The 18,679-nt window shown below is 38.6% G+C and overlaps 1 protein-coding gene across 6 annotated transcripts in view; it reads left to right on the top strand.

Annotated features, from left to right (window-relative positions):
* Positions 1-18,679, top strand: part of RALGPS1 (Ral GEF with PH domain and SH3 binding motif 1) — a 1,173,485-nt gene that overhangs the window by 938,601 nt on the left and 216,205 nt on the right. For all 6 annotated transcript variants that reach the window (XM_053695590.1, XM_053695591.1, XM_053695594.1 and 3 more), the window contains one exon: positions 18,603-18,670. In XM_053695590.1, the coding sequence (XP_053551565.1) occupies positions 18,603-18,670 (68 nt within the window). The remainder of the gene's footprint in view (positions 1-18,602; positions 18,671-18,679) is intronic.

Below are 18,679 nucleotides of genomic sequence, written 5' to 3'. Positions count from 1 at the left end.
AAACATACCTATATCGGTTAGAGAAACCTCTCAGCGTTTCCGTGTGCCATTTCGTGACAGAGTATACACCTGTTACAAGCCAAGCCCCTTATCAAGCTGTCAACCTACTTTCTAATTGGACACGACTGAAGTACATGTCATAGGTGAGGGCGTACCCAAATTCAAGTAATTCCGACAGACGCTTAAACACAGAAGCTATTACAACTGTCAGACATCAAAGACTAAACTGGATTAGACTAAAAATATGGGGATCCGCCACCAACAGCTGTTGAGGGAATCGCAAAAAAAAAATGAATCTCTATCAATCAACAACCGCATCAAAATAGCAATAGTTAGACTAGATCACGAAGATCAATAGCAAAAAAGGCCGTATAACACAGAGTGCTAAGCACTGCAAATTTAAAGAGACAGGAATAAATAGGATGTATATGATGTATGGATATACTTGCCAATCCTTTTCTTATATACTACAAAATATCTATGCAATAAACAATGATATCCTAAATGATATTTCTTATGCGGTCCACTAACCACCGTGATGGCAACAATGAAAATTACACCAGTAACCGATCAATACATAGGAAAGAAACAATGGCTGCAGATTCACATCTAATATAATGTGGGAAACAAAGGCCCTGACCAAGTGACAACATTTAGTAGCACACAAGCTAGATTAAGTCCATCCCAATGAGTGGAACATATTGGGAACCAAACCAGTACCACACATGCTTATAAATTAAACAACTGACCAAATATATTTTAAACCAAGGCTCAAAGGATTTTAATGAAAAAGGGCATAGTCTAAATGTGTATTCAGACCTCTAGGGGTCATAGTACCTAATCTATTAATCCATTGGACTTCTCTTCTTAGGAGTTCCTCATCCCTGTTACACCCTCTCTTAAGAGGAGGAATTCTGTCTATGAGCATAGTTTTCAACATGGCCACTGAGTGGCGCTCTTATGATTAGCTAGCATTTCCCGAAAAGAAGTACAGGTCTTTCCAATGTATACCTTGCCACATGAACAAATAATCATATAAATGACATAGTCTGAGGTACATGTAAGTCTGTGTCTAATGGAAAATGTTTGATGAGTATATGGGTGATAAAACAAATTGCCAGTTTAGTGTATTACAGGTAACACAATTACCACACTTAAAACATCCAGGTTTAGCTCTTGGTAACCAGGTATGTTGGGAAATACCAATATCATGTTTGAAAAGCATTGTTCCAATGCTCCTCCCTCATTTGTATACCATACGAGGGGGTTGATAATCTTTAAATGGCAAGGTAGGATCCTCAGAGATAAGAGAGATAAGAGAATTCTTAGTAAGGGCTTTTTTTTTATCAATATTGCTATATGGAGTATGGGTAGTGATGTAATTCAATGCTTGAACTAATTTCTTCGGACTATTGCGCAAGTAGTAAGAAGTGAATACAGCGCCAACAAGAGGCCAAGGGATAAATATACTCACAGAGAGATAAAAGAAGATTATTTAATGAACCATGCTAAAAAGCATCAGTAATAAAAGACTATATATAAAAAATGTAAAAAGCACATATAAATAAAATTACAAATACAGGAATATCTTACAGAAGAGGCTCAAAGGGCCAAAGCTGATAATTACAATAAAAACAAAGGTAATAACAGGTGATCAGTGTGAGTGGTACACCAGAATAAGAGTGTATACTGATAAAACAGAATTAGCCTAAGTACAACTGTAGCAAGTGCATCAAGCAAAAAACTAATAAACAATAATACAAACAATAGTGTTCAAAATTAGTGTTACAAAAATAGTGTTCCAAAAAATAGAAAAATGCACTGCAGTGCAAAAAAAGGGGGTAGCAAAATAATTGTATAGATACAATCAAATAGTGAGTGAGTGCAAATGGATATAAAAATGCTAGCTACTTAATCCAGTGAGGTTAAGATATAATTAAATAAAATACACAATATGCAATAACATAAAAAATAAAATACACAATATGCAATAACATAAAAAATAAAAAATAAAATATAAAATATAATCCAAAAAAGTGTTCAAAAAGTTGATCAACAAATGTTAGTGAAGAACAAAAATAAGTCAATCAAAACTGAAAAATGGAAAAAAAGGGTGATGAAAAGCAAGGTGAAAGTGAGGAAATTGATTCCTTCCAATGTTAGTTACTTTAACAGATCCAAATTCCTGAGTGTGGTTGCTGAAGTAGCTGATTGGATCCTAGCACCTGTCAGCTGCTCCTATGGTATCCTAAAAAGTGTCCCTGTAAAAAAAGGAAATTCACAACATAGTGTATCCAATATGAGAATGAAGTAAAGATTAAAGTAATGCTTACCAATATGTCAACGCGTTTCTGCCCTCAAAAAAGGGTTGACATATTGGTAAGCATTACTTTAATCTTTACTTCATTCTCATATTGGATACACTATGTTGTGAATTTCCTTTTTTTACAGGGACACTTTTTAGGATACCATAGGAGCAGCTGACAGGTGATAGGATCCAATCAGCTACTTCAGCAACCACACTCAGGAATTTGGATCTGTTAAAGTAACTAACATTGGAAGGAATCAATTTCCTCACTTTCACCTTGCTTTTCATCACCCTTTTTTTCCATTTTTCAGTTTTGATTGACTTATTTTTGTTCTTCACTAACATTTGTTGATCAACTTTTTGAACACTTTTTTGGATTATATTTTATTTTTTATGTTATTGCATATTGTGTATTTTATTTTTTATGTTATTGCATATTGTGTATTTTATTTAATTATATCTTAACCTCACTGGATTAAGTAGCTAGCATTTTTATATCCATTTGCACTCACTCACTATTTGATTGTATCTATACAATTATTTTGCTACCCCCTTTTTTTGCACTGCAGTGCATTTTTCTATTTTTTGGAACACTATTTTTGTAACACTAATTTTGAACACTATTGTTTGTATTATTGTTTATTAGTTTTTTGCTTGATGCACTTGCTACAGTTGTACTTAGGCTAATTCTGTTTTATCAGTATACACTCTTATTCTGGTGTACCACTCACACTGATCACCTGTTATTACCTTTGTTTTTATTGTAATTATCAGCTTTGGCCCTTTGAGCCTCTTCTGTAAGATATTCCTGTATTTGTAATTTTATTTATATGTGCTTTTTACATTTTTTATATATAGTCTTTTATTACTGATGCTTTTTAGCATGGTTCATTAAATAATCTTCTTTTATCTCTCTGTGAGTATATTTATCCCTTGGCCTCTTGTTGGCGCTGTATTCACTTCTTACTACTTGCGCATATTTTTTGGAGGTTGGTTAGGATCTCTGTTTGGATACAGCTTGGGGATTACCTTAGCGCTTGTACACACACCCTTTTTCACTTCTTCGGACTATTGGTCTGATTAATAATCTTGTTTTGATCAATATCCATAATACCTGACCAAATCCTGTCTATGTCTGCACCTTTATAACCCCTGGCCAAAAATAAGTGCACATATATATATATATATATATATATATATATATATATATATATATATATATTGCCCTTCACTAATATTGGCACCCTTGGTAACATATGAACAAAGAAAGCTGTAAAAATGTATCTTTATTGTTTAACCTTTTGATTTTTTTGTTCAAAAAGAACACAAAAATACTCTGCTCTCATATGTGTGGCACAATTATTGGTACCATTTTAGTCAATACTTTGTTTTACCTCTCTTTGCCAAGATAACAGCTCTGAGTCTTCTATAATGCCTGATTAGGTTGGAGAATACATATCAAGGGATCTGAGACCATTCCTCCATACAAAATCTCTCCACATCCTTCAAATTTCGAGGTTGACGCTAGTGGACTCTCCTCTTCAGTTCACCCCACAGGTTTTCTATGGGGTTCAAGTCAGGGGTCTGGGATGGCCATGGTAGGACTTTAATTTTTAAACCATTGTTGTGCTGATTTTGATATATGTTTTGGTTCATTGTCTTGCTGGAAGATCCAACCATGGCCTATTTTAAGCTTTCTGGCAGAGACAGTCAGGTGTTCATTTAATATCTGTTGTTATTCCATGATGCCATGTATCCTAACAAAATGTCCTGGTCCTCCCCTGGTGTTTATTTCCAAAAAACTCTATTTTGGTTTCATATGACCATAGAACCTGATCCCATTTGAAGTTCTAGTAGTGTCTGGTAAACTGAAAACTCTTGAGTTTGTTTTGGATGAGAGTAGAGACCTTTTTTTAGGTGATGTTGGATTGTAGTTTTGTGGACTTTCTGAACCCAAGACGCAACTAACTTCTGCAATTCTGGAGTTATTTTGGAGTTATTTTGGACACTCGAACCATCCTCTTCACAGTGCATTTAGACAATATATTTATACCCCTGTGAAACAGAAAATCATGATTGAACAGTTTCCTTTTCCTAGTCACCCAGAAATACTGAAAAATGTAAAATATAAACGGGAATATACTTCAAATAAATTTTTCTCATATGAATTCATAGGGGTGCCAATAATTGTGCCACACATTTAACAAAGATTTTTTTTATATAAACCTCGGTTATGTTTGCAATTGATATCCACGAGAGTATTTTTTGGTAATGTACTTTCATTATTTATTTTGTTCCTGTAATTTAATTCTGAAGATTGTGGGATTTCCAATTCCTGTAAAAAAAAAATGGAAGTGCAGACACAGCTATATCCCACACAGTCATTGGTTGCACACTCTAATAAGCCATTTATAACCATCAGCAGAAAAGGTAATCTAAGTTACAATATGGTGGCGTCCACTGCTTTACCCTTATTTTTTCAATATTTAACCCTTTAAGGACAAGGCCATTTTTCAATTTCCTTCCCTTAAGGACCACGGCTGTTTTTACATTTCTGGGGTGTTTGTGTTTAGCTGTAATTTTCCTCTTACTCATTTACTGTACCCACACATATTATATACTGTTTTTCTCGCCATTAAAAGGACTTTCTAAAGATACCGTTATTTTCATCATATCTTATAATTTATTTTAAAAAAATATATAAAATATGATGAAAAAATGGAAAAAAAAAAAAAACACTTTTTCTAACTTGTATATATTATATATATTTTTTTTTAGGGGACTGTCAGTATATGGCCGGGTTATAACACAATATATTTAATAATTATCCTTTAAACTAAACCTTCAATCAATGCATATACTAAGACCATAAAATTAATATAAATTCCTGAATTCTTTTTATTAGTTAATATCTATAAACACATTGAAATATATTTGTAGGAACAAGAATGTGAATCAATACTATACACGTTTAAACTATTTTAATAATGCTATACTCTTTACAAAGCAAACCAAATTGTAACTTATAACTAACCTTATTCACAATTGAATTTCATTCAATTAACACAATGAGATTCCAAGATACAGTATTAGCTACTAACATTCAGACTGGTACAATCAACAGTGCTATGTTAAACAATAGGACAATATACACTCTTATTAAAACATCAGAAATTGTATATATTATCTGTGCAAACAACCAACTCCAATGTCTAAGCTGAAATAAATTCTTAATTACCTACAGTTAAGACAAATTCTAAGATATATGTATCTATATTTTTTTTCCAGGTTAAATTACTTAGCATCAAGGATTTGTTTAAGAATGCACAGGCTATGAAATACTAGTTAAAACACAAACTACTCTCTTTAATCTATCAGCTGTAATTTAACTGCAGTGACTATGCATATATTTGTTTTAAAATATTACCTGTAATTAGCAACCTTTTTTTTATACCTTACCCAAAATGAACAAAATCGATAATTCAGTTACCAAAAACTTCTTGTTTCATCTCAGAAGACAGATAAGTAAATTTTGCAATCAATGAGAAAAGGTATGGCCCACTTTGCTTATAGTTTATGTCCCATGCAACAGTTTTCAGTCAGTTTAGCAAAATCATCAGCAGCTTGTCCTTTTTCTCTCTCTTGCCTTACTTATATATGTTTTCAATCATTTATGAAACCATGTGGGAGGCCCTTGTGGAAACTGATCATCCCATTGGTCACCTGGGAAGCATCTCTCTGATTGGCCCTATGTAATGTATTGTTACTATGGAAACACATTTTTTTAACAGTCAAATCTTTTAAATGTAATACCGGATTTTGGCCATCGGGGGCAACATGACAAACAAACAGCAATACATTTAATAATTTCTAACATTTATCCCACACTGTCAGTTCAAATATCTTCCCATACAATGATTATATTAAACATACTATAATTTATTGCATTAATAAATCACAATATTAATTATAGATGGGGTATTATCATATCATTTTTCTGGTTTACCCCAATACCAAGCACATTATGTTTTTTAACATTATATTATATCAAAGTAATTTATACTGCTAACTGATTAGCTTAAAATCCATTTAAAATGTCACCAGGTCATTTCCCCACATTTATATACAAACACAGCATATTTCATATTCAGTACTGCACTGCATCCCAACATGAATATAATATATTTCATATTTCTAATAAATCCTGAATGCATGAATCTTGTCTATGCATATCTGAAATAAAAATAATAGGGTCATTAATGTTTGTGTTAAAATATAAAATATCCATATGTCTTTTTTTATGATTAAGGACATCTTGTTTTCCTGTGAAATAAAGGGAAAATGGTCAAATATGTATAAATCTATTTGCAGCATTTATCTAAAATGTTACTATTAATTATTGCTTTTTAGGTCTCCACATTTAATATGTGTCTGAATATACTGTACATATAATTAACTACATTGTAAACATGTGTCTTTGCTGGTCAAACTTTCATTGTCTCCATACACAGCAGGGGTAATTAAACAAGTCTATGCTAATCACTATGTAGTCAGAATTTTACCTGCTTATCTAGCTTATGCTCAGAATATTGTCTCCATCCATTCCCTGTTTGCTACCCCCTGCAAAGCTGTGAGCTTCAAAAACCATGTTATCTTTTAATTAGGATAAACGTGTCTTCACCCAGCCAAAACCATTTCGCAGGGGGGTTGTGATTTACAGTGAAATAGCACTGTTGTAAATAGCCTCATATTTAAAGGGACAGTAAACCTTAAAAAAAATGTTATATAATTCTGCACATAGTGCAGAATTATATAACATTACATTAGCCAAACATTTTAAATCATAATATTGCCTTTTTATTTTTAAAAAATATCGCCGTTTTACAGACCCGCTCTCTGGGCTTTGCTGAGCGGGTCTGTTGTTTTTATTGAGCGACAGCGGGAGCGAGCTGCATTGTGTCTAATGGCGCGGTCGGGCCGGGCTGTGACTATACAGCTGGCCCGATGCGCTCAGTAAAAACAACAGACCCGCTCAGCAGAGCCCAGAGAGCGGGTCTGTAAAACGGCGATATTTTTTAAAAATAAAAAGGCAATATTATGATTTAAAATGTTTGGCTAATGTAATGTTATATAATTCTGCACTATGTGCAGAATTATATAACATTTTTTTTAAGGTTTACTGTCCCTTTAATTAATTCTGTGGTCTCACCAACTATATATATATATATATATATATATATATATATATATATATATAAAAACTATATATATATATATATATATATATATATATATATATATATATATAATTTTTATTTATAATATTCATATACCCTGACAAGACAACCCAAAGTATTGATCTAGTCCCATTTTGGTATATTTCATGCCACCATTTCACCGCCAAATGCGATCAAATAAAAAAAAATCGTTCAGTTCTTCACAAACTTTAGGTTTCGCACTGAATTTATTTACTAACAGCTTGTGCAATTATGGCACAAATGGTTGTAAGTGCTTCTCTGGGATCCCCTTTGTTCAGAAATAGCAGACATATATGTCTTTGGCGTTGTTTTTTGGTAATTAGAAGGCCAGTAAATGCTGCTGCGTACCACACAGGTATTATGCCCAGCAGTCAAGGGGTTCATTATGGAGCTTGTAGGGTTACGTTTAGCTTTAGTGTAGTGTAGTAGACAACCCAAAGTATTGATCTAGGCCCATATGGTATATTTCATGCCACCATTTCACCACCAAATGCGATCAAATAAAAACAATGGTTAGCTTTTTCACAAACTTTAGGTTTCTCACTGAATTTATTTACAAACAGCTTGTGCAATTATGGCACAAATGGTTGTAAATGCTTCTCTGGGATCCCCTTTGTTCAGAAATAGCAGACTTATATGGCTTTGGCATTGCTTTTTGGTAATTAGAAGGCTGCTAAATGCCGCTGTGCACAACAGTTGTATTATGCCCAACAGTGAATGGGTTAATTAGGTAGCTTGTAGTGCGCTTGCAGGGTTAATTTTAGCTTTAGTGTAGAGATCAGCCTCCCACCTAACACATCCCACCCCCTGATCCCTTCCTGACACCCGTCAAACAGCTCTTTTCCCTACTTCACCTCACAATTATCACCGCCATCTTAAGTACTGGCAGAAAGTCTGCCAGTACTAAAATAAAAGGCAATATTTTTTTAAAATATTTATTTGCAGTGATGGATCCCCCCTCAGCCCTCAACCTTCCTGATCACCCCATACAGCTCTCTAACCCTCCCCCCTCTACCTATCTTCCTCCATCTTGGGTACTGGCAGACAGTGTCTGCCAGTACCCATTTTGGCATAATACATGGGGTTTTTTTTTGGGGGGGGGGGTTCCCTTATCATTTTCTGTAGTGTAGCTGCCCCCCTCAACACCCTCCCCCCCTCCCCCTCCCTGATCCCTTTACAAAAATTAATTTTCCTCCCTCTCCCTCCATCACATCAATGTAGCTCGCGCGTGCACCCCCCCCCGCGCGCTCCTGATGTACTGTGCACACTGACTGCAGGGACAGGAATAGGAAGTCCCTGCAGCGATGAGCCGCCCACCCGCCTCCCTCTACTGCTCCCACCCACCAACGAACGGCACCATCGCAGGCCGATGCAGAGAGGGCCACAGTGTGACCCTCTCTGCATCGACAACTCTGCAACTCTATTTCTGCAGTGCCCCACTCGTGGGGCATGCAGAAATAGTGCGATTTTGCTATTTTGAGCGAGATCGCGGCAGAGAGAAGCCCAGGACTGCATCGACGTACAGGGTATGTCGCTGGTCCTTAAGAGCATAATAAGCAACGTCGTACAGGGTACGAAGTTCTTCATTAAGGGGTTAAACAGACATCGCTGTCGGCATTTAACATTGCACAAGCGGTTCTGGTGAACTGATTGTACAATGCCGCCCCCTGCAGTTTTGCAGCCAATTGGCTGTTAGCAGGGGGTTACGATCGGGCTGATTGCAGACCTCAGCCTCAGAGGAGGCATATGACTTAAGGAGCAGCGGTCTTAAGGCCGCTGCTTCTTAACTCCTGTGTCCGGCGAAGCCTGAAGGCTTGTGCGGAAACAGTTACATTGGGGACGATACAGGGGTTGTTAAATCGGCCCTTACACTCTCACACACACTAACACACATTCTCTCTCTCACACATATAAACACACTCACTCTTTCACACACAGACTCACAGGTACATAAAGACACTGAAAAACAAAAAGACACACACCCTCTCCCACACTCAGACACACTCCCACACAAAGACACACAGACAAAATTATTGTAAGCATGTGCAGTGTGTTGAAAATGCACGTCACCTTTTTGGCTGTGGCTGTTTCCCACCAAACCTGGACATTTGCTTGTTTGGGTCTGACTCCGCTTCAAACACAGACACACAAATATAAACCCAAACTATCTAGGTCATTCCCGGACAAGTGGCAACCATAATTGTGCTCCACTTGTAATCTATGTTAAAGTATTTGCAAGGCAAATTCAAATGTGTTGGGACGTGCACCACTATTAATAATAAAAATATGATAGGCTCACTGGAAATGGACTGACCCAAAAACGCTAAGTGGTTCACTGGAAACAAGATTATTAACAGGACAAATGGAGTTCTTATTGCCAGTAGAGTTATTTATGGTTCTGAGAGATCTGATTGGCTGTTCACACACACGCCCACTGGTTGGATATGTGTCTTTGTGGTCCAGTTTAGGAAAATATCCCGGTAATGTTCTGTCACTTTGTCAGGATTTCCTCTTCCCTTGGACAGATTTCATAGCTCTGTTTAAGAGTTTGACATAAAAGCGTTAGCATTCTGCAGAGATGTGCCACGTAAAACCTTTAGTAGTATTTGTTCCAATACCTAAAGCCTGTGTTGTCTGTGGATCTAATTGAGACTCAGATGAAGAGAAATACAACTTTTTGGATTAAATAGTTATTAAAGGGACGTCAAATTACAAAAAGAAAATGCTTTAAGGTGTTATAGAATTTTATTGTTGCACTGTGGCTTGCTCATGACTGTATTAAACCCCAGCTAAGGGATTAAATACATAGTTAATGCCATCTACAGAGCAACAATGCACTAATGGGAGCTAGATGAACACACCTGGTGAGCCAATGACGAGAAGCATGTATGTAGCCACCAATCACCAGCTAGCTATCAATAGAGCATTGCGGCTACTCAACCTACCTAGGTATGCTTTTTCAACAAAGGATACTGAGATAACTAGGTAGATTTGAAAATAAAAGTAAATTGAAAAGTCTCTTAAAATTGCATGCTCCGTCTGATCCATAATTGTTTAATTTTGACGTTCATGTCCCTTTAAAGTAAATGTTTATATATATTTAGTATACATAACAATAATTCAACACTTGCAAGAAGTGTCCAAACAAAATTTATGTTTAATAAATTTTAAAACTGCAATTTGATTAGGAGAATGGTACATTGTTTTGCAGTCCAAGGACAGAACGCTTAGAGTGCCTCTTGAGTATGTTTATCTTATCTCCTTTGTTGGCTTTTTGAGCAGTCAGAGACAGATATAAATTATCTGCAAGTGCTGATTGTGCACTCAGTGGAAAAACTACAAATTTACAATTTAAATAAAGTTGTATTATGTAGAAGGATCCTACACATTACCAGCGCAGACAGCCAAAATTTACAAACAGATGCACAGGCACACACACACAGGCACACATGTACACAGTACTAGCACAGACAAACAGATGCACAGGCATATACACAGTACCAGCACAGACAGCCAAGCACTGACAAACAGATGCACAGGCACACACACATCTACACAGTACCAGCACAGACAGCCAAGCACTGACAAACAGATGCACAGGCACACACACATATACACAGTACCAGCACAGACAGCCAAGCACTGACAAACAGATGCACAGGCACACACACATCTACACAGTACCAGCACAGACAGCCAAGCACTGACAAACAGATGCACAGGCATACACACATATACACAGTACCAGCACAGACAGCCAAGCACTGACAAACAGATGCACAGGCGCACACACACACGGACACACATGTACACAGTACCAGCACAGACAAACAGATGCACAGGCACACACACACAGACATACATGTACACAGTACTAGCACAGACAAACAGATGCACAGGCACACACACACAGACACACATGTACACAGTACTATCACAGACAAACGGATGCACAGACACACATGTACCCATTACCAGCACAGACAAACAAGATGCACAGGCACACACACACAGACACACATGTACAGAGTACCAGCATAGACAAACAGATGCACAGACACACATATACACAGTATTAGCACAGACAAACAGATGCACAGGCACAGACACACATGTACACAGTACCAGCACAGACAAACAGATGCACAGGCACACACACACGTACACAGTACCAGCACAGACAGCCAAGCACTGACAAACAGATGCACAGGCACACACACACAGACACACATGTACACAGTACTAGCACAGACAAACAGATGCACATACGTACACACACATGTACACAGTACCAGCACAGACAAGCAGATGCACAGACACACACATGTACACAGTACCAGCACAGACAAACAGATGCACAAGCACACACACACATGTACACAGTACCAGCACAGACAGGCAAGCACTGACAAACAGATGCACAGGCACACACACGGGCACACATAGACAGTACCAGCACAGACAGGCAAACACTGACAAACAGATGCACAGGCACACACATATGTACACAGTACCAGCACAGACAGCCAAGCACTGACACACAGATGCACAGGCACACACACATGTACACAGTACCAGCACAGACAGGCAAGCACTGCAAAAGGCACACACATGTACACAGTACCAGCACAGACAGCAAAGCACTGACAAACAGATGCACAGGCACACACACATGTACACAATACCAGCACAGGCAGGCAAGCACTGACAAACGGATGCACAGGCACACACACGGGCACATGTACACAGTACTAGCACAGACAGGCAAGCAGTGACAAACAGATGCACAGGCACACATGTACACTGTACCAGCACAGACAAACAGATGCACAGGCACACACACATGTACACAGTACCAGCACAGACAGGCAAGCACTGACAAACAGATGCACAGGCACACACACGGGCACACGTACACAGTACTAGCACAGACAGGCAAGCAGTGAAAAACAGATGCACAGGCACACATGTACACAGTACCAGCACAGACAGGCAAGCACTGACAAGCAGATGCACAGGCACACACACGGGCACACGTACACAGTACTAGCACAGACAGCCAAGCACTGATAAACAGATGCACAGGCACACACACACAGACACACATGTACACAGTACTAGCACAGACAAACAGATGCACAGGCACACACACATGTGCACAGTACCAGCACAGACAAACAGATGCACAGGCACAGATTACCAGCACAGACAGCCAAGCACTGACAAACAGATGCACAGGCACACACACGGGCACACGTACACAGTACCAGCACAGACAGGCAAGCACTGACAAACAGATGCACAGGCACAAGTACACAGTACTAGCACAGACAGACAATCACTGACAAACAGATGCACAGGCACACACACATGTACACAGTACCAGCACAGACAGCCAAGCACTGACACACAGATGCACAGGCACACACACATGTACACAGTACCAGCACAGACAGCAAAACACTGACAAACAGATGCACAGGCACACACACATGTACACTGTACCAGCACAGACAAACAGATGCACAGGCACACACACATGTACACAGTACCAGCACAGACAGGCAAGCACTGACAAACAGATGCACAGGCACACACACGGGCACACGTACACAGTACTAGCACAGACAGGCAAGCAGTGAAAAACAGATGCACAGGCACACATGTACACAGTACCAGCACAGACAGGCAAGCACTGACAAGCAGATGCACAGGCACACACACGGGCACACGTACACAGTACTAGCACAGACAGCCAAGCACTGATAAACAGATGCACAGGCACACACACACAGACACACATGTACACAGTACTAGCACAGACAAACAGATACACAGGCACACACACATGTGCACAGTACCAGCACAGACAAACAGATGCACAGGCACAGATTACCAGCACAGACAGCCAAGCACTGACAAACAGATGCACAGGCACACACACGGGCACACGTACACAGTACCAGCACAGACAGGCAAGCAGTGACAAACAGATGCACAGGCACACATGTACACAGTACCAGCACAGACAGGCAAGCACTGACAAACAGATGCACAGGCACCCACACAGGCACACATGTACACAGTACCAACACAGACAGGAAAATACTGACAAACAAACCTACACATAGAGGGACATGCACAACATGTGTACACATACTTACAGACCCACACACGTACAGAAGCACACAGACAGGCATTCAGAACAACAGAAGCACACACAGTCACACCTAAGTACAGACACACAGATATGCATACACAAACCAACTTAATAAATACATGCAGACACAAACATGCACACATATGCACAGACAGGCATACACAAACCAACATAAAAAACACATGCAGACACACATACACAGCTAAGTACAGACACACAAACAGTCATACACAAACCATATTAAAAATATGCAAACACACACATACACACCTAAGCACAAACACGCAGACAGGCATACAGAAACCAACCTAATAAACACATGCAGACACACACATACACAGCTAAGTACAGACAGGCATACACAAACCAACATAATAAACACATGCAAACACACACATGCACAGCTAAGTACAGACACACAGACAGGCATACACAAACCAACACAATAAACACATGCAGACACACACATACACACCTAAGTACTGACACACAGACAGGCATACACAAACCAACATAATAGACACATGCTGACACACATACACAGCTAAGTACATACACACACACATGCATACACAAAATAACATAATAAACGCATGCAGACACATACATACACAGCTAATTACAGACACACAGACAGGCATACACAAAACACATACAGACACACACATACACACCTAAGCACAGACACACAGACAGGCATACACAAACCAACATAATAAACACATGCAGACACACACTTACACAGCTAAGTACAGAGACACGGACTGGCATACACATACCAACATAATAAACACATGCAGACACACATACACAGCTAAGTACAGAGACACAGACTGGCATACACATACCAACATAATAAACACATGCAGACACACACATACACAGCTAAGTACAGACACACATACAGGTATACACAAACCAACATAATAAACACATGCAGACAAACACTTACACAGCTACGTACAGACACACAGGAATACACAGAGTCTTGCTTATTTGATTTTGTCTTTCTTTTTAGGTGACAAAACAAGCTAAAATTGGCAATAAACTAGTAGCTAGTGATGAAGCAATAGAGAAAGTGGCAAACAATTAAATGTGCGCTAAGTGTGCACTGAATCTCTGCATGGGCAACAGACTAAGTGATTTAGGGGGAATGAAAATGTGCATCAGCCGCATGCCTATCAGGCAGTTCTAAGAGGGGGCTGGTGGGTATTAGTCACCCCTAGATACTGCTAAAGTATCTCCCAGTTCTCAAGATGCCAGCCTGTAGACTATAAGCTCTTCAGGACAGGTCATCCTCCTCCTGTACTAGTTTTGTTCAGTCTGTTATGTTTTTGTATCTTATCACTAATCCTTGTCATTGTATGGCCCCTATCTCTAAACCCAACTCCACATCATTTTCTGGAGCTATACAAACAAACAATAATAATCATAACTGATTCAGTAAGAAATACTGTACATTTAAAAAAAACTGTATTAATCACATTACGTGCAAAGCACAGTTAATAAATCTGATGGCACACGCATTTAAACATTATGAGTTAACACTGTGAAAAAGTGTGTCAGGTGTGCATGGGGGAGCCACCCTTCTTGGATAAATAAAATATTAGCGTATATTTTCATAAATAATTACGTAAATTAAGCTCTTTTGCCCCTGTTACCGAGGAAGAAGTTTCTGACCTTATACTGTCCTTTCACCTCACTACCTGTCCCCTTGACCCCATCCCCTCACAGCTACTCCCCTCCCTCTCTTCTACCCTTACCCCCATACTCACACACATTTTCAACCTCTCCCTCAGTACTGGTATATTTCCCAAATCTCTAAAACATGCACTGTTCACACCTATCCTGAAAAAACCTTCCCTCGATCCAACCTACCCATCCAACTACCGCCCTATTTCCCTACTCCCTCTTGCCTCAAAGCTCCTTGAAAAGCTAGTATATGCACGTCTATCCCATTTCCTTACACTAAACGCTCTTCTTGACCCACTGCAATCTGGATTTCATCCCCATCACTTCACAGAGTCCGCAATTGTCAAGGTTACCAACAACCTACTTATAGCAAAATCCAAAGGCCATTTCTCTCTGCTTCTCTTCCTTGATCTGTCTGCAGCCTTTGACACTGTCGAACACCCTCTTTTGCTCCAAACCCTCAAATCCTTTGCCACTTGTGACACAGCTCTCTCGTGGTTCTCTTCCTATCTATCTAACCGTACCTTTCGTGTAGCCTTCTCTGGAGCATCCTCTGCTCTGTTACCACTTTCTGTTGGGGTACCTCAAGACTCTGTCCTCGGTCCCCTTCTCTTTTCAATCTACACATCATCATTAGGTTCCTTAATTAAGTCCAACGTGTTTCAATACCATTTGTATGCTGATGACACCCAAAACTACCTTTCTGCACCAGACCTACCTCCTTGCTTACTAACCCGTTTCGCTAACTGTCTTTCTCAGATCTTATCATGGATATCCTCCCAATACCTTAAGCTAAATCTCTCCAAAACTGAACACCTTATTTTTTCCCCTTCTTCCAAAACTTCGACCCCCCCAATTTTCTATAACTGCTGATAATCATCATTACCCCTACCTTGAATGCCCAATGTCTTGGGGTCACACTTGACTCAGACCTTTCTTTCACTCCTCACATTCAGTCCTTGGCTAAAGCCTGCCGCTTCCACCTTTAAAATATCTCTAAAATTGGACATTTCCTTACACGAGACACAACTAAGATTTTAATCCACTCTCTCATCCTTTTCCACCTCGACTATTGCAACACCGTCCTCTCTGGTCTACCTAGCTGATGCCTAGCTCCTTTACAATCCATAATGAATGCCTCTGCCAGGCTCATCTTCCTTGCATGTTGCACTTCATCTGCTGCACCTCTCTGCCAATCCCTTCACTGGCTTCCTCTTGCCTCCAGGATTAAACACAAAATCCTCACTCTGACATACAAAGCCCTCAAATGCACTGCTCCCCCCTACATTTCAGACCTTGTCTCCAGATACTCTCCCTCCCATCCTGTTGGCTCTGCTCACAATCTCCTACTCTTCTCCTCTCTTGTTACTTCCTCACATTCCCCATTTACAGGACTTCTCCAGACTGGCTCCCATCTTGTGCAACTCCCTGACTCGCTCCACAAGACTCTCCCCTAGTTTCAACAGCTTCAAGCGCTCCCTAAAGACTCTACTATTGAGGGATGCATACAACCTACACTAACCTTTCCTAACTCCATTGCTTTCCCCTTGAACCCCTTAGAATGTAAGCCTATGAGACCAGCTGTTTGTAGATCGCCTTCATAAGAGCCAACTACAACAGTGCAACTCTCGGCAGGGCCCTCTATCCATTTGATCCTTATATATGTTATCCTGTGTACCATCTATGTTTATAGCGCTGCAGAATCTGTTGGCGCTCTACAAATACCTAATAATAATAAAATAATAATAGCATAACTAAGATACAAAATCTAATAGGATTGATTTTAAATGATAATTTTTATAAAATTAGATTTCAGCAAGCTTTCACTGTAACAGGGCTGTTCTCTATTTGTTCTTTAACATATAAATACTAGCCGGTTGATTACCCTGGATTTTCACGGTCGTATTTACTATTCGTCATTATTTTTTTTTGCTTTGTTTTTATTTATTCTCTTTTGGGAACTGATCTAATCATGTTTTAAACACACGAGCTGATTATACAATAGATACTGTATACATGGGATTATTTATTGATGGAGTAGACCCCACATACAGTTGTTAGGATATACATTTGTTAAGGGCTTGAAACAAATATGTTCATTTACAAATACGTTTTTCATTATGATGGATTTTTAGTCTGACCCATCTGTGAATTTTACATTTATTTCATTGGATATATATAATGCAAATACATTTCCTTATAACGTCTGATTTTAATGATACAAAAACATCATTATTATTATTATTACCCTAACATTTTTTAAGAGCTAAGCAACATGGAAGCAATGCATTATCACTTGCTGTGCTCTTAATATAAGCATTGTCTGTAAAAATAAATGTTTTTCAAGGGACGCTAAACCCAATTATTTTCTTTCTTTCATGATTCAGACAGAGCAGGCAATTTTAAACAACTTTCTAATTTTACTCCTATTATCAATTTTTATTCGTTCTCTTGCTATCTTTATTGAAAAAGCAGCAATGTAAGGCTTAGGAGCCGGCCCATTTTTATTTCAGAACCTGGGTTACACTTGCTTATTGGTGGCTAAATGTAGCAACCAATAAGAAAGCACTATCCAGGGTGCTGAACCTCAAATGGTCCAGCTCCTAAGCCTTACACTGCTGCTTTTTCAATAAAGATAGCAAGAGAACATAGAAAAATTGATAATAGGAGTAAATTAGAAAGTTGCTGAAAATCGCATGCTCAATCTGAATCATGAAAGAAAGAAAGAAATCTGGTTTAGTATCCCTTTAATTTTAAATATACCTATTTATTTCAGCATTTATGTTTTTATTAGTATTATTATTATTTTAAAGAAGACTTAAAACAGTACAGCCAATCAGTGGTTTTATTGCTTGAGCCATTCCAACTACTTCGGGAACTTGTTACCACATGGGAAGTGGGATTGAGGTGCATTCGGTTGCATTTTTATTTTTGCATTTGTTTGATATATATCATGTAAAAGCGCTATACAGATTAATGCTAATAATATTGTAAAACCATTTCATGCATATTTTATTATTACAAACAGCAATTTATTGTACTATAAGGACAAGAAGGGGTGTGTTAATACAACTATGTCTCTTGAAATTAAATTACTGTGATTCTTTATTGTTTTTTGTCATTTTCCTTTTATATTTTAATCCCAACATTCAATTATGTTTAAACAAAAAATTGTGTCTTTCAGATTATCTTTACGGATAGAGCCAGGAAACAACTCCCCTCGTCTTGTTGCCTCTAAAGAAGATCTTGCAGGTATGACAA

Source organism: Bombina bombina, chromosome 12 (genome assembly GCF_027579735.1).
Source record: "Bombina bombina isolate aBomBom1 chromosome 12, aBomBom1.pri, whole genome shotgun sequence".
Classification (NCBI taxonomy): domain Eukaryota; kingdom Metazoa; phylum Chordata; class Amphibia; order Anura; family Bombinatoridae; genus Bombina; species Bombina bombina.
This window is presented reverse-complemented; position numbering and strand designations above follow the sequence as displayed.